The sequence below is a fragment of the Rhinatrema bivittatum genome, chromosome 2, assembly GCF_901001135.1.
Source record: "Rhinatrema bivittatum chromosome 2, aRhiBiv1.1, whole genome shotgun sequence".
NCBI lineage: Eukaryota > Metazoa > Chordata > Amphibia > Gymnophiona > Rhinatrematidae > Rhinatrema > Rhinatrema bivittatum.
This window is the reverse complement of record NC_042616.1, coordinates 742,266,094-742,289,372: the sequence shown is the minus strand read 5'-3', so window position 1 is coordinate 742,289,372 and position 23,279 is coordinate 742,266,094. Positions and strand designations below refer to the sequence as shown.

The following is a 23,279-nucleotide window of genomic DNA, read 5'->3' as shown; positions in this document are numbered from 1 at the left end:
TTCTTAACTTCGCTTATTCATCCCTCCTTGACATCGGATCAAGCCGCAACTTTAGATGCACCAATCTCACTTGGAGACATCGCTTTAGCTGTCAACACATTATCGAAAGGGAAAGCACCAGGACCGGATGGACTAACTACTGACTTTTACTTTGCCTTCCAAAAGGACATTAATCCTTCGCTACATACTTACTTTTCTGCTTTACTTACCTCATCCACTGTACCTTCCCACTTCACAGATGCATGTGTTGTAGTGTTGCCAAAGCCAGGGCGGGATACTACTGATGTGGCCAATTATCGACCAATTTCTCTTTTAAACACTGATTATAAGATTTTTGCGAAAATTCTTGCCACACGGTTATCTTTTTTGATGAGTACCTTGATACACCCAGATCAGTCGGGATTTATAAGAAATCGATTGATTTCTAATAATGCTCGATTGTTTCTACAAATTCAAGAGTACGCCTCTACCCTCTCGGATCCAGCAGCAGCTATTTCATTAGACGCAGAAAAAGCTTTTGACCGGGTGGAGTGGCCCTTTTTACTTTCGACTCTTAAATGGTTTGGATTTGGCCCAACATTCCAATCATGGATTTCCTTTTTGTATTCTTCCCCCTCTGCTTACTTATACATTAATAATTTGAAATCTCCATCCTTCCCACTGCAGAGAGGTACGAGACAAGGTTGTCCCCTCTCCCCGCTCTTATTCAACCTGGCTTTAGAACCCCTGTTGTTGGCCATTAGACAGTCTGACTCCATACAAGGTATAACGCTTCGTACTGAAACTTTTAAATTATCTGCTTATGCTGACGATGTTCTTTTATTTCTGCTCCATCCGGAGACTTCTCTTCACTCACTTTTCGCTCTTATTTCTCGCTATTCGGTAATATCTGGTTATAAAGTTAATTGGCATAAAACCGAAGTTATGCCCCTTAACTTGATGGGTTTTACTGTTGATTTCTCTCAATTTCCTTAACTAAGGTTACAAAAGGGCTTAAATACTTAGGTATCAAGTTCCAGACCTCACTGGAGTCCACAGTAACCTGCTGTGAAAACCTAATTTTACAACAATTGCGTGATGCCTCTCTCAAATGGTCCCCATTACATTTATCATGGTGGGGCAGACTAGATACTATAAAGATGGTTCTAGCTCCTAAGATCACATATGTACTTTCCATGATCCCAATTTTTTTTTCTACTACCTTTTATAAGCAAGTAGATCGTATTCTCACTCGCTTTCTCTGGAACAATAAAGCGGCACGAATAGCTATTGCAAAACTGAAATCTATCCCTTCTAATGGAGGAGTTAATTTCTCTGATTTTTACTCCTACCACTTAGCCTTTATCCTTCAACAAGGGCAATATTATTTCCCCCCTCACGTGGCCAACTCCGACTCACCCAGATGGATGGCTATGGAACATCAGCTTCTACATCCATACCCTTCATCCTTTTTTCCAGTAGTTCCTCTATTACACAAACACACTAGCAATCCCATTTTACATTCTACTCATAAAGCTTTTTTAGCCTTTGATAGACTCCGCACCTTGAACCACTGTTCCTGGGTCTCCTCTATGTATGCTCCTATTTGGAGGAATCCACTGATTACCATTGGTGGGCAGACGGTGAACTGGCCGTTGTGGCAAACCAAGGGGATTTGGTTTCTTTCCTCCATTCTTCAAGATATGAAGATTTTATCATTCTCAATACTTCAGGAACGATTTTGCCTTCCTAACTCCCAATTTTATTATTGGCTCCAGTTAAGTAATTCGCTGAAAAAAGTCCATCTCCCAGTGTTGTCGGATAATCCCATCCCCTATCTATTAGAAACATACCAAAAGTATAGACCAGTGGGCCATTTGGCTTCACATATTTATAAGCTTATTAAAGCTCATTATTACCCCAATTCCCTTTCAGGACTTTACTCTGTCTGGGCAGCGGATTTTCTACATCACCCGAACCAGGCGGCCTGGGATCATGTTTGGCGTGTGTCCACACACATTTCTTTATCCTCTAGTCCAGTGATGGCTAACCTATGACACGCGTGTCAGAGGTGACACGCCGAGCCGTTTTTGCTGACACGCCTAGCGTTTCGGGACTATCGATTTTTTTTTTTTTATTGGCTGTGCCGAGCCTTTTTTTTTTTCTGGCTGCGCCAACCCTTTAAAATTAGTTTTTTAGTTTCCCTCCAGCTCCCCCCCCCCCCCCAATGCCCCCGGGCGCAGGGAGGCGCAGCGACAGGCAGGGCCGTGGTGAGGCTCACTTCACCACAGCCCAAAGAAAAAGATCGTGTTGAACGCGCTGATGCTCCTCCTCCTTCCTGCCCGTGCGGCCCCGGAAGTAAACGTTGTCGGAGCCGCGTGGGCAGGAAGGAGGAGAAGCATCTGCATGCAGAAGAGGAGCATCGCTTGCACTTACGGGCCGCCGCGAATCTCAAATCGCAGCGGCCCGAGAAGAGGAAGAAGCCCGGTAGCAGGGCCGCTGCAGAGCCCATCCTGCGCGACCCGCGAAGAGGAGGCCCAGAGGTGAGAGAGAGGCTGAGGGTCTGTGTGTGTGCGCGCGTGTATGACATGAGTTGAGAGATTGTGTGTGAGAGTGAGGACCTGAATGTTTGCAGAGACTGCATGTGCTTGAGCAAGACAGCATGTGGGAGTGAGAGAGAGCCTGTGTGTGTGAGAGTTAGACAGCATGTGCCAGTGAGAGCCTGTGTGTGTGTGAGAGAGAGCATGTGACAGTGAGAGCCTGTGCTTGAGCAAGACAGCATGTGGGAGTGAGAGAGAGCCTGTGTGTGTGAGAGTTAGACAGCATGTGCCAGTGAGAGCCTGTGTGTGTGTGTGTGTGTGTGAGAGAGAGAAATGCATGTGAGAATGAGAACCTGACTGTGTGTTTGAGGGAAGAAGATGGAGAGAAAAGAAACAGAAAAAAAGACAATATAAAAGGAATTGGCAAAAAAAAAAATAAAAAATAAGAAAGGGAAGGTGGAAAAAATAAGAAAGGGAAGGTGGGAAAAAAAAAAGCCTGTGACCAATCAATTAGAAAACTAAGATCAGACAGCAAAGGTTAAAAAAAAATATATATTTTTAGTGATTGGCACATGTAATCTTTGGGAATGTGCAAGAATAGTAACATCCCCAATAGTCATGTGGCAGCAGTGACAGTGGCAGCAGAGGAATGAGAGAGGTTCCGAGGTTGCTGGCAAAAGAGAGGGGGGTCTGCCTTTAGTGTGTGCATGTGAATGAATGGGACTCTGCCTGGGGGTGTATGTGTGTGAATGCATAGGTGCCTGCCTGGGGGTCTGTGTGTGTGACAATGAATTGGTGCCTGCCTGGAGGATGGAGCGGGAGTGGTGTGAAAATGAATGGGAGCCTGCCTGGGTGTGTGTGTTTGTGTGTATGTGAGGGAGCCAGTGAGTGTGAGAGCATGAGTGTGTATGAGAAAATCCAGGGGAGTAAGAGTTTGTGTGGGAGGGGGGGTGGAGGGGGAGAGAGTGTTTTAATTGAAGATTTAGCTGACGAAATTCAGCAACAAAAAAGTCACTAAGCAGGCAAGGTAAAGAATTATTTGTTTTTGCTTTATTAATAAATACAGTACATATATTAAAATTATAACTTGTTATTAATTAGAACTACAAATATCACAATTATTGATTTTTCTAGAAGTGACACACCACCCAAGTTATGCTAGGCTTTTTTATGAATTTTGACACACTGAGCTCAAAAGGTTGGCCATCACTGCTCTAGTCTGACCCAAACTTCCTTTTTTCTCATGCATAGAGCTGCTTGGACCCCATGGAAACTCCATAGAGCGGGTCTCCTTCCCTCTAATAATTGTTGGTCGTGTAATGGGGTTTCAGGTTCTCTATCACATATGCTCTATTATTGCCCATTGGTTTTCCTCTTCTGGGAACAAGTATGGAAAATCACCTCCACCATTCTCCAAATAACTCAACCACTTTCTTACTCAGTAGTTATTCTACGAGGAGCGGACCCTTCTTTACAGCTTACACTTGAGTCCCGTAAATTGTTGGATTTTTTGCTTCTGGTTGCCATCCACAATATCATGGCCAACTGGAAACACAGCAAAAGGTTGTCTGAACATCTCTGGTGGAACTCAGTTTGCATGTTTAGTAAATACGAACAGGCTATGGTGGTAAATTCTCATCGTTTGGGCAAGTGGTGCAGGGTGTGGAAGCCTCTTAATGATTATATACAACTCCGCTAAGGCATGGTGGCGCTCTCTATCTTTCTTCTTTTTCTCTATTTAGCTCGTATAATAGAGCTGGACTATTAGATCACTGGCCTAATTTTTCTCTTCTCTTTTCTTTCTTTCTCTCTCTAGTCCTCTCCATTTCACCTTACAGGTCGCATTCTCTCTTCTTTCCCTTTTGAGTTTCCCTTACCCTCCTTCTTTTCCCTCCTAATAAACCTGGTATTCTATAACTTTATCCTGCAAGCCTCCAGTCTTAAAAATACTATTATTGAAAATATTATTATTGAACATGTTCATTTATATCAAACTGGAGTTGTATTACTCATTTTCTCTGGTAACGGGTGTTTTCCTGTATATGGTCGATGTGTGCAGTTTCGTTGTTAACTTTTCTTGTTTATTAATAAAAATATTTCAACAAAATAAATAATTTAAAAATTATTATGTTGTGTTATCTAAAATTCTAAGTGGTTCACACAAAGCCTTTCACAGTCATGTCCTCAATTGTATTCATGCCCAAGGGATGATGAATACAGTTGTACAGTATTCTTTCCTGTCCATGGTTTTCAGTTTTCAGGCCTTCTGTTTACAGATAGCTGAGTTCTCTTGCGAGTATGCTCAATTTAGCATGATCACACTGTTTAGCTTGCCTTCACTAAATAATTAACACCAGGTCCTAACAAGAATTAAATAGCATCCAGTCAATGAACTCTCATTAAATAGCATAGAGGGGAAACCCTCATTTGTATATAATATAACTTTATTTGCTTGAATGGACAAACATATTTTTATATGCTTGCACTAATTTCTTTTTGAACGTCCTTCTGCAGGTAGGGACTTTACTTTTGAGTTTCTATTTTATTTATTTTATTTTTCCTAGGAATTTATCAGTGTTTGGTACAACAAAAATGGGAGAAAATCAGTGGAAACAATTGACTCATTTTTTTCTACTTATTTTCTCCCCATTCTGTTCAACATAAGAAACACTAATTTATCCCCAGAAAAAAATAAAATAAAAACCTAAAATGAACCCAGAAAATGTTTACTTACTTCACTTTATACACTGTGAGGTAGATCTTAAATAAGTACGTGCACACATACTTTTGTTCGCGCAACCAGCGCGAACAAAAGTACGCCGGATTTTATAAATTGGATTTTATAAATCGGAGCGGCCTCGGAGGGAACTTTCCTTCCGAGTCCTCCCACCTTCCCCTCCCTTCCCCTATCTACCCAACCCCCCAGCCCTACCTAAATACCCCCCCTACCTTTGTTTTGCAAGTTATGCCTGCTTGAAGCAGGCGTAACTTGCGTGCGCCACCTTGGCATCCCCTGGTACAGGCCGCAGTGCCGAGGGACTCGGGACCGCCCTCCCGGCCTGCCCCTGAACCATCATCACGCCCCGGACCCACCCAGGACCACCCCCTGACCCCGGACATGCCCCTGGATACGCCCCCTCTTGCCCCTTTTACGAAGCCCTGGGACTTATGCGCATCCTGGGGCTTTGCACGTGCCGGCGGCCTATGCAAAATAGGTGCGCCTGCGCAGGGCTTTTAAAATCTAGCCCTGTATGTTATGATTTGATATATCAAAGCAGGCAGAGGGTATTGATGAGAGTTTAAGTAAAGGTAAACAAAAAAACATCATTGTTTGTATGTGTGTGTATGTAACCTTCAGATGCAATGATTTCCAGCTATTTATTTAACAGTATTTGTGAATCACTTTGGAGATTGAAACAATCACCCAAAGCAATGAACAAAATAGGCAAACAAAAACAGAAATCACATATTTAAATATCATTGCAAAATGAATAATATAATAAAATAAAACAATTGTAGATACCAACCATTAACAATCTTATTCTGCCCCTACAACAAACCAAGAATAATTGTCAATCATTAAAAGGGTACTCTGCAACTAGCATGAATTCTATATGTATTTTTTATGTTTTGTTGTTGAAAATTTTATGGATGTTTAAAGATTTGTTATCTGCCCTGAATACAACATAGAAGTAGCAGGCTATAAAATAAAATGTAAAATAAGTAAATAAATAAAAGGAAATATATAAAACAAAAAGATCTAATTATCAATAGATAATTAGAGGCCGATATTCAAAAGCCATTTAGATGGATAACTAAAATGTTGTCTGTCTAACCCCTAGATTCAGAAGTGTTGCTAATGACCACCAATAAAGAAAAGAAGCATGTTTATGGAAATATTTGAAATACTGCTTTGCATTATCATGTAGGGAGTGAGAGAAGGAGAGAGAGAGAGAGACTGAGAGACTATCTACAAGGCCTTCATAGTAGGGAAGTATTTATATCTCTATAAGAGGGCCACCTAATAGGTCGAGGTGAGGTGTTAGTGGTGGTTTATTGTTTAGAGTGAGATGTACAAACAGCACAGTACACCTTGGTGAAGATTTGACATCATTTGGAGTGAGGAAAGTCTCAAAAAGATGAAATCTACTATGCTCTCTCATCCTAGCTTGATGGACTCTATAAAAGGGTACCATCAAGTTAAGGTGAGATAAAGTACAAACTTTGTGAGACGTCCCTCACTCCAAATGACATTAAACTTCACCAAAGTGTACTGTGCTATTCATATGTCTTACTCTACATGCAAAACTGTCCTCTAAAACCTAAACCACTATCTATTAAGTGGCCCTCCTATAGAGATATAAATACTTTCCTACTATGTGGGCCTTGTAGATAGTCTCTCTCTCTCTCTCTCTCTCAGTCTCTCCCCAAAATGAAATGCATTTTGGGCTTAACACCAGGGAAAAAGGTGTAGTTAAATCCATGTGATATTGCTCCTAATTTAATTAAATCCCACCCAAACACCTCCCCCGATCCCACCCCCTCAAAAACTTGTATTCATGCCATACATTACTATACTTTGCACATGGTTAATGCCATAACACATTTTGATGAATGATTGGGTTTATTTAAAGCTTTATGCGGCTAAATTCTAGCCACATAAGTTGGGGGCAGTCCATAGGTGGGCAGAGTAAGCCCCCTAAATTAACCCCAATATCCAGAGTTAGCCACTAAACAAATGCAGCTAACTTTGGTTATGATACAGGGCTGTCCTAAAGTTAGCCAGATATATTTATCCAACTAACTTTAAGATAGCTGGGTATATTCAGCAGTGCCACTATGCTTCTGAATACCCTCGTTAAGCTACATCTGGCTAACTTAGCTAGCCACTATGGGTCTCATTTTCTAAAGGATCGCAAGCCTGCGATACTTTAGGGAATGAGGGGCGGGGGGCTGAAACTGGGGGTGGGCCTGCACTAGCCGGCAGTGATTGCACCGTCGAGGTGCGAACACTGCCGATTTCGCACCCAATAGAGCCACCATAGAAGGTGTAGTTTTTTGGTGCAAACTCGGACGCGAAAAGGGCCTTACCTTTTTGTTGTCCGCGGCGTCTTCATGGAGTCGGCCCCAGAGACGCCCCGACTCCTCCGCTTCCGGGGCCGACTCTGCCCCCATTTTGGTATCGTACGCGATAAGTGACATTTTGCGTGCGAAACGTCCCTTATTGCGTGCGATCCGTTTAGAAAATAAGGCCCTATGTGGTTGAATATCAACCTCCATATTTTTAACTTTTCATGGAATTTTACTAAAATGTTCTTCTTCTCTCAGTTCTAATGAAGACTATTCTATAAACCTGGAATTACAGCAGAGAAAGCTCTGTTACACAAACCTAATTTTTGTATTCCCCATGTTTATACAGTGAACTATGAATTCACCCTATCCCAGCTATTTTGTTTCTGAGATTTTGATCAAATTTACAATTGTTCAGCTTATTTATAAATTTTCTACATCATCATAAACTGTGAAATGATCAATGGCAGGGATGTGCATTACTTTAAAGTGAGTAGGTATGATGCAATGAAGTAGTCGATTATTGGTTTGGTTTATTGATCTGGAACATTTTTTGGCCTTATTCATTTTCAACAGCTTGCATAAATTAATGTCAATGCTGAAAGCAAATGATATGATAAATTAAAAAAAAAACATATTAAAATGAAATTTAGACACAAAATGCACTAAAAAACAAACAAACCAAATAAAAAAATGTTTTCCATGCACACTCATAATTGACAATCCAGTTAACTTCAATATCACTGTTTTCTAACCCTCTCTTGGAGGCACTTCTAACCAGTCAAGTTTTCAGAATATCCATAAATATTGAATTATTGAATATGCATGAGATAGATTTGCATACATTGGAGACCCAGAGTATGCAAATCAATCTCATGTATATTTAATGTGGCAATCGTGAAAACCGACTGTCTAGGTGTGCCCAAGAAGAGGGCTGTGAAACACTGCTCTAGATTACAGTGTTTTATTTAATCTCATGGAAGATGTATTGACAAATCTCTTAGTGCATGTTCTGATGTCTTTCAGATAGAAAGAAATAGATAAACTATTGATAATGGTAAAGGAGATTTGCATTATTGCTATTCTTTGCCTCCATAGGTACAAGTTATCAGTTTTGCTACAGAGCATAATTGGGACTCTCTGGATTTTTATGATGGCAGTGACAACAATGCTCCAAGACTTGGAAGTTATTCAGGTACATTTTAAGGATGTATTTCAGATTTCAAATTTGTTTTTCTGTTCTATTGCTCAGCTCATCAGTTAGCCAGCTTTAAAACCTGCCATCTTTCTAACTGTATAAGACATTTACATAAGTATATAGAATAGGGATGTGAATCGTGTGATCGATCGTCTTAACGATCAATTTTGTCTGGGGGGGAGGGAAATCTGATTGTCATGGTTTTTTTTGTTAAAAAATCGTAAATCGGGGGAGGGCGGGAAAACCGGCACACCAAAACAACCCTAAAACCCACCCCGACCCTTTAAAACAAATCCCCCACCCTCCCGAACCCCCCCAAAATGTTTTAAATTACCTGGGGTCCAGTGGGGGGGTCCCGGCGCGATCTCCCACTCTCGGGCCACGGCTGCGTTAATAGAAATGGCGCCAGTGGCCCTTTGCCCTTACCATATGCCAGGGCAAAGGTAGCGCCAGGGTGGGGGATTTGTTTTAAAGGGTCGGGGTGGGTTTTAGGGTTGTTTTGGTGTGCCGGTTTTCCCGCCCTCCCCCGATTTACGATTTTTTGACAATAAATCGGGGGAATTGCTATTGTATCGTGGCTCTAACGATTTTTGACGATTTAAAATATATCTGACGATTGTTTTAAATCATCAAAAAACGATTCACATCCCTAGAATATCAGCTACACCTCACTTTTTTTTCCATCTAGTGAGTACAAAGCATGTTACAATAGGTTTGGGTTTACAGCAAGTAGAGAATACAGTGAGAAGAGAACGGAGTGATGGAGAAAAAATACAATAAATGAATAGAGTAGGAAATGGTTAGCTACACTCTTTACATTAATCGGAACTTACATCTTGCATAAAAATAGTCTAGAAGGGTAATCTGCAATGGTATATAAGAATAACAAAGGAATAGAAATGGAATCCCCTCATACAGCAAGGGAACAACTGTTGAATCTAGCTGTAAAAATCAATAAATAAAATGCAACAAGGAAATTGTAAAGTGGAGCATTGTTGGTGTAAATTCTAGGAAAGTTAGATTACGTATATATTTGGGTGTAAATGCTGGAAATATCCAAAAATATATACAGTAAGGAAATTACTGACAGAAACATCAGTAATACAAAATGCAGAAAAGTTCAGTAGTTTAAGACTACGTTGGTGGGAGGGATTGGGGGGCAACATGAGCAAGAGTTACCCTGAGTGACACATGTCTTATCCCCCATGTCTCATCCCATTCTTTATTTTATCCTAACAGAACTCTATCCCATTTGTTTCTTATGTACCTCCTTTCCAGAAAATAGCCTGCCCATGGCAGTGTACAACATCAAAATATCACCACTGAACCATTTTTTTGTAATTAGGATATACAATTGTTTTTGCTTCCTGCCTCCTCCCTTCCTTATCATCTAGTTCTAGATATTGTCGCCTTCTGGGATTTTAATTTTTCCAGGTGTTTCTGGCAGATATAATTGAGGTAGCTATTTTAAGATCACTGAACTGGCAAGTTAACGATCTGAGTTTAGTCATATATCTTTAGGAGAGTATTCACTTGAAACTAACCAGCTAGTTTTTCAGTTTAATATTTTCCTAAATCTAGTCAGTAAAAATTGACCAGCTAGATTTATTTTAGCTGGGTTCCCCTAGCTAAATTTATCCAGATAGTGTTGAAAATCAGCGCTAACCAGGTGAATTTTCTTTATGGAAAAAATGAAACCATTGATCCCCATCCCTCCCCACAGACTTCAAATGAATGTGCCCCCTGCCTCATCCTCCACTCTCCTTTCCTCCTCAGATACAAAAAAAAAAAAAAAAAAATGCCCTGGAGGACCGATCTCCTTCCCCAACCTCCTCACTCCAGAAAGCCAAAATGTAAATAAAACACCTACCCACAAGCCTGCATACCCTTCCCAACCCCTTCCAATTTCCAATATGTAGAAAACAAGCAAACAAAAAACTGGTCTCTTGCCTGATCTTCCTCCCTCCCAGCTGAAAAATTAGGTTTAAGAAACCTGATATAGCTTGTCCGATCCCCCTCCTGATCCCTTTGTCTACCCATGATGTCACCCATCATGATCCTGACATTTACCTCCACAGAATTCTTCCTCGGCTGCAAGATATGCCCATATGAGTTGGCAAGTGGAATCAGTCTAACCTCCTATCAAACATTATTTTATTGTTTCACTCATTTTGGTTTTATTGTAAACTGCTATGATTTTTCTTAAGAAAAGCAACCCATCAAATCCAGTAAATTGAATAACCAACTAACCAGTTCTGATCTAGTGTTGCTCTGGCAGCTACCAACTGACACTAAGTATTATTGTATTCACTGCACTCTCAAGAAGGGACCTAGTTTAGAATGGGGATTAGTCTTTCTTGAAAGTGCAGTGAATACAATTTCTGTTTTGTTATTGAAAGGGACAAGAAAACAGACTTTTTTGGGGGGAAAGTTATATTTTGGTTATTGGTAGAGGAATAAGGAAGGGCATGGGAGCTGGAGGGTGGGGGTTATATTCTAGTTTTCTGGATTGAGAGAGAGGATTCAGAATGGCGATGGGATTCCTGGACATGTTTTCAGTTGTGCCTGTCAGGAGGGAGGGAAAGGGGATTGGAGCTCCAAGAGAGCCTGAGTGTTGGTTGACCAAATTTAAGACTATTTTATGCCACACGTAGATTTGGCCAGTCGAGTTAGGAAGCTGTTGTTGAAAATCAGCACTAGTCAGCTAACTTTCTCCCACCTGGCATAACCACACCCAGAGGCCTGATCAGAATCTGACCTATCACAAATGTCCAGCCAGTCAGAGTCACTGAACCGGCAGTGCACATTGTACTGCTTTACACCTTAGAAAGACATAAAATGTACCCTACATCATAAAGCTTTAGTGTTGTAAAGTTTAAATTAACAGTTTGGATGCCAATTTGTTTTGTATATTCTATATTCTATTTACTCTTTCAGTCTTTGCACTTCTAAAAGCTTCTAAACTATGGATTCTCAATAGGTCCTCAGAACTCTGTTAGTCAGGTTTGCAGGATATCCATAATAATTATGAACAAGATAAATTTGGATACATTGCACTTGGATTTAAACAAATGGTATTGAGCCCTACACATAAAGCAGGACACACGCTTGATGTTATTTTTACTAACTCACTCATCCAAACAGATCTACCCCGATGCATTCCCATACCCTGGCCAGACCACTACTGGATAGATACATGCTGCACAATTAAATTCACCCCTCACACTTCCCAATACAAAAAAACTATAACTTTCCAAAGCAATGTAAATCTGAGGATATTATTGATGCTCTATCAGAGGAACTCAATAAGTTAGACCTCACAGATGCTAACTTGGCATGTTCCTCTTGGTATCAAATCACCAGCAACATAGCAGATAAACTTTGCCCCTTATGAACCAAAGAAATCACCATGGAAAAGAAAGATAAGAAACTTTGGTACACTCCTGATCTTAGAACAATGAAATCCGAGCTCTGTAAAATTGAAAAGCAATGGCGCAGAAACCAAGTCCCAGCTCTACTTTTAAAGTTCCGGTCCCTTCTTCATGACTACCGTAAAGCCACAGACAAAGCCAAAAAAGACTATTACGCCTCAAGGATCCACCAATTCCAATTCAACCCGCATGCTCTATTCCAATATGTTTCTAGCATTATTACACCTCCTGCCAACATAAATTCAGACAATGAGGACGAAAACAGATGTGAGAAACTAGCCTCTTACTTCCATGACAAAATTGAAACTATCATGGCTCGCTTTATTAACCCCTCCCCACCCTTCAATTCTCTAACAATTAACAACACACACATCACCATCCCCACACACAACCCACTCATAAACAATCAAAATCAAACCACACACCACGCAGCCACCCTCACAAACTTTGAAACCACATCTGCACTAGAAATAGAAGCTATACTCAAAAAAACCAAACCAGCAATGCACCCCCTAGACATAATGCCCACAAAAACACTTCTCTCCATCCCCACTACTATAGCAAAACCTGTTACCAAGATTCTCAACAAATCTATTACATCTGGCCTGGTACCAACAAAACTCAAACATGCCATAATAAAACCTACCCTTAAAAACTGGATTTGGATCCTGCCGAACCGGCTAACTATCACCTGGTTTCGAACCTCCCTTTCCTATCCAAAATAATTGAGAAAATCATTAACAAGCAACTTACGGAATTTCTAGATGAGCATCATTTACTCTTCCCATCCCAGTATGGATTCCGCAAGAACCATAGTACTGAAACCCTTCTCCTGTCCCTCTCAGACTCTATACTAAAAGCCCTAGACACTGGACACTCTTACATTCTTGCTCTGCTTGACATATCATCTGCATTTGACACTGTCAATCACAACACCCTCATTACCCACCTCTCACAAATTGGCATCGCTGGCACTGCCCTATGCTGGCTCCATTCTTATCTTAACGATAGGAAATACAGAGTAAAAATTGGCCGCCATGAATCTAAACCTAGAAAATTGTTACAAGGAGTACCCCAAGATCCTCTCTCTCTTCAACTCTATTCAATATCTAGCTTACTCCCCTCTGTCAACTCCTGTCAAAACTGGGTTTCCCACACTTCATATATGCAGATGATGTGCAGATCCTCATTCCCATTATCAACACTCTGCCCAAGGCATGGCAAGTCTGGGATGCCGCTCTCTCAGAAATAAAGAAACTCCTCACTGACAACTTTTTGGCAATAAATACTAGCAAAACAGAGCTACTCATCATCACAGCACAAAACGATATCACGCTCAACCCAATTCTACCATCACAATCTTGCCCAATCACGTCACAAGAGGTCCGCAGCCTCGGCATAATCATTGACAACCATTTTACGTAAAAAAAAATTCATTTCTACCACTATTAAAAATGGATTCTTCAAGCTCCATACACTAAAGAGAATCAAACCACTCCTGTACCCTTACGACTTCCGGACAGTTCTGCAAGCTACAATTCTGTCTAAGATGGACTACTGCAACTCCATCCTTCTAGGACTACCTAAAAACACTTTACAACCATTACAAATGCTACAAAATGAAGCTGCCCACATACTCACTAACGCTCACCGCCACGATCACATTATGCCCACGCTCCAATCCCTACACTGGCTACCTGAAGCATCTAGGATTATATATAAAACCCTTACTCTCATACACAAGTCCATTCATAACCAAGATATGCAGTGGTTCTCCGAACATTTCACATTCTACAAGACAAACAGACCAACAAGAACTCATCACCATGCCAAACTCCAGACACCAGCACCCAAGCTTAATAAAACATGTTTCCACTTGAGAACGCTCATTTACTATAGCAGGAACCACTATATGGAATAAAATGCCCACTAACCTGCGCCAGGAGCCCTGCCATAGGAAATTTAAACAAAACCTTAAAACCTGGCTGTTCAAACTAGCATACCCATAACCAACATTTCCCCTATGGAATTGCTGAAAACATCTCGCTTGACCTTCCCGGAGAACCCCTTGCTTCAATGATCGTTTTCTAGAATAAATCTACTTATTGTATATTTATCCGAATTAATATATATTTTTCCAATATATAATTATCTTTTTGTTAGGCTTGTTACATATGTTTTAAACGATTGCTCTATAAATATTATATTGTAAAGCATATTGCTGATTTATTGCTCATTGTAAACCGAGGTGATGTTCTGACTCCCAATTAATATATATTTATCCAATTATATAATCATCTTTTGTTATGCTTGTTACATTTGTCCTAAACGTTTGCTCTATAATTATTTTATTGTAAAGCTTGTTGCTGACTTATGGTTCATTGTAAACCGAGGTGATATTCTGAATGTGCCGCGGTATATAAAAAATCTCTAAATAAATACTTACATACATACATACATACATACGTACATACATTATGGATATCCTGAAAACCCAACTGGCTAGGGGACAGGTTTGAGAAGCCCTGGCTTGAACCATAGAAATATGCATATGTGATTTATCTATGTTATTTGTTTTACTTTTACCCTGAAAGTGTTCTAACTTTTTTTTTTCTGGGTGGGACTGGGGGTTATTATTTTTGTTATTTCAGGGACTACAATTCCACCACTCCTCAACAGCACTTCTAACAATTTGTTCCTAAACTTTCAATCTGATATTAGTGTGTCAGCTGCTGGTTTTCATCTTGAGTACACAGGTAAAGTATTAATAGTATGTAAAATTTAAGTATTATAGACTGGTATGATTATTCAGTTATATGAAAATGATGGGCCTCATTTGCAAACCTAGGGGCCAAGACACATAGGGCTCAATATTCAGTGCCACTTAGGGGGTTATTTACTAAAGCTTTATTGCTGCGTTAGGGCCTTTCGCATGCAATATAATTCAAATTAGGAGGAGGGGAGGAGTCGGGGCGGAGAGGGGGAGTAGTCGGCCGTGGTACCGCTGCCAGTGATAATGTGAGGAACATTATCCCTGGCAGTAGCGTGGTGAATAGCACCACCTTTTATGGTGGCGCTATTCACTTGAAAGGCTGCGGCCAGCGAAATTGCACTGCCGGGGGGTGAACGGCTGCGGCCTTTCGCAGGCCCGCCCCCTTCGCCCCGCCCCCTTTTTTGCTGGATTCATCATTCTGCGAAGAATGATGAATCCAGCCCTTAGTTAGAGACAGTAAGTTGGGACTTACCTGGCTAAGTGGAGGCATTTAAATATCCGGCCATGTTCAACAGCTGCATAATTGTCTGGCTAAGTAGTTACCTGGTTAAGGGATGGGTGGAATGGAGGTGTTTCGGGGAAGAGCTACTTGTCCAGCTCCCTTAGACCTAGATTTATCAAACTGCAATAAATAAAGCAGAGATATGGCACATTAGCATCTGAGATTTAAAAAAAGGGCACGGTTAGGGAAATTTATAAAATACTGCATCGTGTAGGTAAGTAGCGCAATGAGCAATGTGTTATTGCATCACATGTCATTTTATGTGTCGTGCATTATTTTCTTTGTTTATAAATACTGGCTTCCTGCAGCTACCTCTTTGAGCATATGTTAGGCATGGGAGAGAGAGGAGAGGAGGCAAGTTCTTGGATAGTGGTTGGAGTAAGAGTTTAGCTAATGATTTCTGAGTGTGTTGTCCTGTCTTCTGCTCCTATCTGTTTACCTTAAACTTTGCCTCTTTTCTTTATCTGCATCTGCAAGTTTTGTTTGTTTGTCAAGTTTGTCAGTTTGTCTTTGTGTGGTGGTGGTGGTGATGGTGAGGAGTGATGGTGATGAGGAGTTGATGAGGAGTGGATGAGGAAGATGGAGTGTGAGAGGCATGGGGAGAGAGGAGATAAGAGGAAGGAAGGAAGAGGAGGAGGGCAGGAATCGAAGGAGTAGGAGGAGTAGGGACAGAGATAGGAGTAGAGATAGGAGGAGGGAAGGGATAGGTGGTGGTGGGAAGGGGCAGGGGATAGGCAGATGTGTGTGGCAGGAGAAGGATGGCAGGCTAGGGATAGACAGAGTAGGTGGGGGGGGGGCAGTTGGTTGGGCAGGTGCAGGGGGAAGGGAGCGGGAAATGGGAGCGAGAGAGAGGATAGTAACATTTATCTGGAAGCTTAAGTGGCAACCCAATCATCTGACAACCAGGCAGCAGTGCGGATTCGTCTTCACACACAAGAGTTCAGTTTTGAGGACAATGAGATGCTGATTGCTGGGTCCTCAAGAACTATAGCATGCTCTTAGGGAACCATTCGGTGAAGACATCCAGGGCAGCCAAGGGACAGATCTGGCTCACCATCACCCAGGGCACATCCTGGTGCAGTGGAATAAGGACTGGAGATCAGATTGCCCCCCCAATACTGTGACATAAATGGCCAGCTCAAGACCAAGGTGGTAAGCCATAACAAATACCTGTGACAGATGAGAGGAGGGGCCCCTTGCCCCCTCATACCAATCCCTGTGGAGCAGAGCCTGATTGAACAGCTGGGACCAGACACAATTGAGGGATGGAAGAGACTCTGGACATGACGTGAGCCAGGGCCAGTAAGTTCACCTCACCTGAAAAAGTAATGTCTGCTACAGAGTTCCACATATTTTGGCATAAGATGCTCACATTGAAAGATTGATTGATTTATGCAAAGTGCATATCTTATGCCAAACATTATATTAGCACTTCTTAGCATTCTTAGTTTTCTTCTTTGTTTCCATAGCTCTTACCCAGGAAACTGCTGGTCCCAGCTGTGAGGCCCCCGCAAACAACAGTGCAGCCCCAGGGACCAACAGTGCAGCAGCAGCAGCAGCTCAAACTGCAACCTTGTAATTGGACAGTTGGTTACAATGGAGCGAAGAAGAAGAGTATGAGGTGCAGCTGCAAAAGCAGCCACCAGAAGAGCACCAGCTGCTTCTATCCCTTGGTTAACCCTTCCAACCAGTCATGAATCAAACACTCTCCATCCTGATGCCATGGGACCAAGCTGCCCAGTCCCCACCTGCTGCAGCATGCCCATGCCACAGCCTGATGCAACAGATACCCAGTCTGATTAGGCCACCAACCCAGATATGCAATTATGGACCCGCAGACAGTGCCTCAGTCTCCCACTGCAGCACCAGCACATCAGCTGGTCCACAAAATACTGGACCACAGTGAGAGGAGATATAGGCTCCAGCTGCACTATATATGGGCAGCACCAGTGTGGTTGAGGAAGGCTTACATCAGGAACACCAATGCCATGCAGTTACACTTAGTAGTCCTTATGCAGAGCCTTACCACCATGGCAGCTTCCATCAACAACTTGACATCTGCCATCATGCAACTAATTCTTATATTGCCAAAACCTCCATTTGTGCCATCCCCATCCTCCCACGAGTCAATTTCACACAGCAGTCCCTGGTTCTCAGATCAGCCCAGGGGTAGGCCCTCCAAAGTTATGTCACCCCCAACCAACTAATAGTCCAGGTGAGGAAAGGGGCCATGAGGCCACCAAGTTGTTGATGGTAAAGGGTAACAAATTTCACTCAAAGATGACTTGTCCAACAAGCCAGGCATATCCTGACTACAGAGATCCTGTGCCAGCTAGATGGAGGAAGACTGTTGGACCCGTCCTAACTACATTCTTGGAAGAAGAATTCTGGGCCCATCCTGTCTACAGAGATCCTGTGCCAGCTTGCTGATGGGGTTGGTCTACAATCCTTCTGTGTTGTCCTGCTGCTCGCTTGTTAATCCTTCCTCTATTCTCTGCCCATAGTCCTGCCTCCTTGAATCAGTCTCCAGTCACAATCCTGCTGCTGTGTCATATCCTTTCTCATCTCCTGGCTCTGCTGCTGCTGTCTTATCTCATTTCATCTTGATTCTGCTTCCATGCTGGTGTATCGTCTTCTGGAGCTTCTGCTTCCATGCTATGCTCTCTGGTCCTGGTCTTGCTGCCTGCTACTTGAACTCTACTGCCTTGGCCCCTTAGGTTGTCTCCCTTTGAGAGAACTCCTTCAACATGGACTGTCTGGGCCTTCTCTTGCCATCACTTAGTTGTGCTGGCATCACTTCTAATCTCAGAGCTGCACTGTTCCGTTGGATTGCCACTTCTGCTTTCTAGGTTCTTTGCAATAATCATGATTTTGCTAAAGTATAATATCACAATACAGTAAATGTCATGTTGACATTTCTAACATTGTATATATATGTCTCCACTAAATGTGCTGGTCATTACAGTTACAATGTCATGTTCTATTTGATATCTTGTCCTTGAAGAATGTGATTAGCAAAGATATCGACTTTCTTTGAATAAGGTGACTATAGTTGTTTAATAACGTGGTCACATGCTTTGAAACTTTACTCTCTGGTTGTGTCTTTTCAAACAAACACATAAATGAATAAAGCACTAGGTCTTGTTCATCTCTAGGGAGAAGAAATGTACAGCTGCAGGTACCAGGCAAGAAGAGTATATAGTGTACATGTAAATCTTGTGGTGTGTTAGGTGATGTGATCAGCCTTAAAATGTATGTTCAGATCACCAACCCAAGGCAGTGCAGGGGTGGTAGCCAGTCTGTCCAAGTAACAGCAGGTCTCAACACTGTCTGCTCTTGGGTAATGGAGAATCTCTTTCTTGCACATGTTTGTGATTCATCTGCAGTGGTCACACATCAGTTGACATGGTCTTCTAGCAGGCTACAAGTAAACAGAAGTTCCTAAGAATTAGGATGGCTAGTAGATGAGTAATGTGGCTCCAGTTAGCAGCAGAACATGTCCCCTGTAATCAGCAGGATTAAAGTGCCACCTAATCTATGCATCCAAATTTTATGGAGCTACATAAGATGGATTTTCTGTACCCCTACCTTGCCGGTATGTGGAACCCTGTGTTGAAGGCTCACAGTCTAGTTATCAGGATATTTTTAACAGATAAGACCTCTGTCTAGGAAAAAAAGACACTATTTAAATTGGGGTTCCTGGCAAGCCTCCTGTTACCTCCCCCCCTACCACCAGCTCTAAACAGACCCCTCCCCCAACACATTAATCAGGTGAACCTGAAAGTACCAGGCATGAGGGTGCCATTTTCCCTCCCCGTTTCTCCCATCCCTGTATCCTCCAAATCATTTTAAATCTTCAAAATCTCCCCTCCTCAAACACCATAGCCTCCCCAGCAGTTGAAGCTTTTACAAACAGGCACCCCCAACCCGATAACAACACAAAAGGTCCCACTCCGGATAGTGGGTGGGAGAACCTCAGGTGCTAGGGGGGGGGGGAGGAGTATACTACAGGCAGATATCTACTCATGCAGCCAAGTGGGACAGAATATCTGAGCTTTGATGCTTCACACACACACCCTCTCGACTGAATGAGTAAACAATGTCAGGCAAAGATGGAATGTTTGGTAACAATATATGAGGCCATTTTCTCCCATCTTACACATTAGCATAACTGTTGCATCCATTGCAAAAAAAAAAAAGTGGAAGCACAGAATTGCTTGTGTCCAAAGACAGTGTGTGATGATTGGGTATACACACAGTGCATGCTTTGGTGTATGCATTGTAGTGGTAAGGAAGAGAACCATTAGCCCAACGTTACCTCCAGACAAAGATAGAGTCAGAGGCTAACAGAGCACATCACTTACCCAGACACACACATCTGTTAGGACATTGTTGCTTTCAGATTACCTCCAGCACTTTGGTTATCTACCGAGACCCAATTTTGCTGTTCCTGGCCTGTTCGTCATCTACCATCAATTATGTCTGTGCCAAGTATCCTATAGGACAGCAACTACACTATATTGACCACAAGTTATGGCAGCCATGCGGACAAGAAAGGGTCTCAAACCTGAAAAGATCTGAAAGCTCATGACTCAGCTTGGAAATTCTTCTGCTAGCTTGTGCCATCACAAAATAAACTCTGACATCCATTTCAGAGGTGACAACGTGTGAAGGCATGACACCATACTCGGGAACAAGAGTGCGCCAGCAAGATAGGGCGGACAAAGAAAGAACAAAAACAGGGCAAGGAACACACAGAAGAAGTAGGCCACTTGTTGATATAGAGAGGAAACAGGAGGGACCCAGGGAGATCTATAGAAAACAGGAGGACTACTGAGGTCACAGGGAGACCCATGGGGAGCGGAAGTGCCCCTGGGAGGCTCATGAGGAGCAGGAGGTTCACTAGGAGGCCCACAGGGAACAGAAGTACAACTTGGAAGCCCACAAGGAACAGGAACATAACTGGGAAACACATAGACAAGGGAGGTCACCAGAGAGCCAGGCCAGGACAGGAGAAGTCACAGTATACAGGCAGACAGGCTAAGTCCAAAAAAGACAAGGCAAGGCAGGGCAGACAGGCTAAATGGCCTAAATAAGGTTGGAGCTGTGCACAGAACAAAGGCACGGTTATACAGCCAAAAGCACAAGAACAAATGGCCAAAGATAGAGAAGAGACTCCATGCTGAGGCAGGGAATATCATGCAAGGGAGGTTCTTATAGGGCTGGCCTTGTTGCATCATGCAGTAGGGATGTGCATTCATTTTCAACGAATGTGCAATCCGCAATGAATAGGTCCCTGTTTGTTTGATTCATGGGTTCGAGAAACGCATGGCAATCCCCCACAAATTAAACATATCACATTAGTTTCATTCTTTTGGTTCGCAGTGCTTTCTTAGTGGCCATTTGAAATAGGAGAAGGCCAAGTGGGAATATCCATAGCAACAACCAGCCCTTTCCTGTGAGTCATAAGTGACCTCACAGCCCTGTCATAGAGTGGGTCAGAGAGGTTGGCAAGGGGGCCAGAATGCCAACGTATCAGATTGAAGCATTTTTCTAATTCAGCCAATTGCTGCTCTCAGTGCTCTGTGATGCTGTTCCTGCTGTATATCTACCTTAAACATGCTATGTGAGAGAATCCTGAATATGATCAAGTATGTACCTTCATACGTAGCTACAAGAATGTGGCTATCATGTCTGTAACCCTATTACTGTAAGGCTTTGTCTCAGATATTTCAGTCTCACTTGCATCTGCTGCTGCAGAGTCCGCACACTGCAAAACCTCTGCTTCCATTTCCTCTTGCTCATGGAAACTAGGGATGTGAATCGTGTCCTCGATCGTCTTAACGATCGATTTCGGCTGGGAGGGGGAGGGAATCGTATTGTTGCCGTTTGGGGGGGTAAAATATCGTGAAAAATCGTGAAAAATCTAAAAATCGAAAAATCGCAAAACCGGCACATTAAAACCCCCTAAAACCCACCCCCGACCCTTTAAATTAAATCCCCCACCCTCCCGAACCCCCCCCAAATGACTTAAATAACCTGCGGGTCCAGCGGCGATCCGGAACGGCAGCGGTCCGGAACAGGCTCCTGCTCCTCAATCTTGTTGTCTTCAGCCGGCGCCATTTTCCAAAATGGCGGCGAAAAATGGCGGCGGCCATAGACGAACACGATTGGACGGCAGGAGGTCCTTCCGGACCCCCGCTGGACATTTGGCAAGTCTCGTGGGGGTCAGGAGGCCCCCCACAAGCTGGCCAAAAGTTCCTGGAGGTCCAGCGGGGGTCAGGGAGCGATTTCCCGCCGCGAATCGTTTTCGTACGGAAAATGGCGCCGGCAGAAGATCGACTGCAGGAGGTCGTTCAGCGAGGGTTCCGGCGCCTCGCTGAACGACCTCCTGCAGTCGATCTCCTGCCGGCGCCATTTTCCGTACGAAAACGATTCGCGGCGGGAAATCGCTCCCTGACCCCCGCTGGACCTCCAGGAACTTTTGGCCAGCTTGTGGGGGGCCTCCTGACCCCCACGAGACTTGCCAAAAGTCCAGCGGGGGTCCGGAAGGACCTCCTGCCGTCCAATCGTGTTCGTCTATGGCCGCCGCCATTTTTCGCCGCCATTTTGGAAAATGGCGCCGGCTGAAGACAACAAGATTGAGGAGCAGGAGCCCGTTCCGGACCGCTGCCGTTCCGGACCGCTGCTGGACCCGCAGGTTATTTAACTCATTTGGGGGGGGGTTCGGGAGGGTGGGGGATTTAATTTAAAGGGTCGGGGGTGGGTTTAGGGGGTTTTAGTGTGCCGGCTCACGATTCTAACGATTTATAACGATAAATCGTTAGAATCTCTATTGTATTGTGTTCCATAACGGTTTAAGACGATATTAAAATTATCGGACGATAATTTTAATCGTCCTAAAACGATTCACATCCCTAATGGAAACCCTCTAACATTTCCTCTAGAATATTTTCTACAAGGATTTATATAAGCTGCCTCATCATTACCCAATCATGATACCCCATGGGGGTGATTCATACTTATTTCTATTTCCAGAGACAGATCATGAAGGGATTTCTGCTGCTATACTAACCTCTGGAGTATCGTATAGGTGGAATTGCAGATGCATCCTGAATTGTTCCTGCTTCTCATGGAGAAGCTAGCCTCCCCCCTCCCCCCCCCCCCACACACACACATTTCAGCTATAAGGCCCCTCTATTTTCCTGCACCACTCAATCAAATCTTGGATTCCCATATTCCTTGGACTCCGGGCCTAGGGCATGCCTCATTGCCAAGTGCAACAAGTGTGCAAAGCAACTGTTCTCCAAAAGCCCCCCATCTATGACTGCCTTTATCATATTTGCACCACTGAATATCATTAAGAATCCTTCCTCAAGACTCCTGCCTAGCTGCCAACTGTCCAGCATCTTCCCTATTGCTAATAGAATATTGCATGAAGTATGACAGCTATCCATCACCTGGGTGTGCAGCATAGGCCACCTGCACATTGATACTTTATTCCTGCTAGAGCTGCTGCCTGTCTCTGCCTCAGCCAGGTCCCATCATTGTACCGTCAGGGAGAGTTAAGTGTTCCTGATGTTTGTATTGGTCTAGATATAATTGTTTCAAGTGAAATCTTGCTACTCTCCTAGCCTTAGCCAAATATTCCTGCATGTGACTGCAGTTCTGGTTATACAGGGTAGGGATAACTTTCCTCTTAAATGTAGTCCAGGTGGATACTATGTAATTGGGGACTAACAGGATCAGCAGACATTTAAAAGCCACATTCCCCACCACTTGCAAG

General features: G+C 43.0%; 1 protein-coding gene across 1 annotated transcript in view; it reads left to right on the top strand.

Moving 5' to 3' along the window:
• CSMD3 (CUB and Sushi multiple domains 3) overlaps positions 1-23,279 on the top strand; it is a 3,551,396-nt gene that overhangs the window by 2,746,509 nt on the left and 781,608 nt on the right. The window contains 2 exon segments of the mRNA XM_029591914.1: positions 8,688-8,784; positions 14,870-14,974. Of these exon segments, the coding sequence (XP_029447774.1) occupies positions 8,688-8,784; positions 14,870-14,974 (202 nt within the window).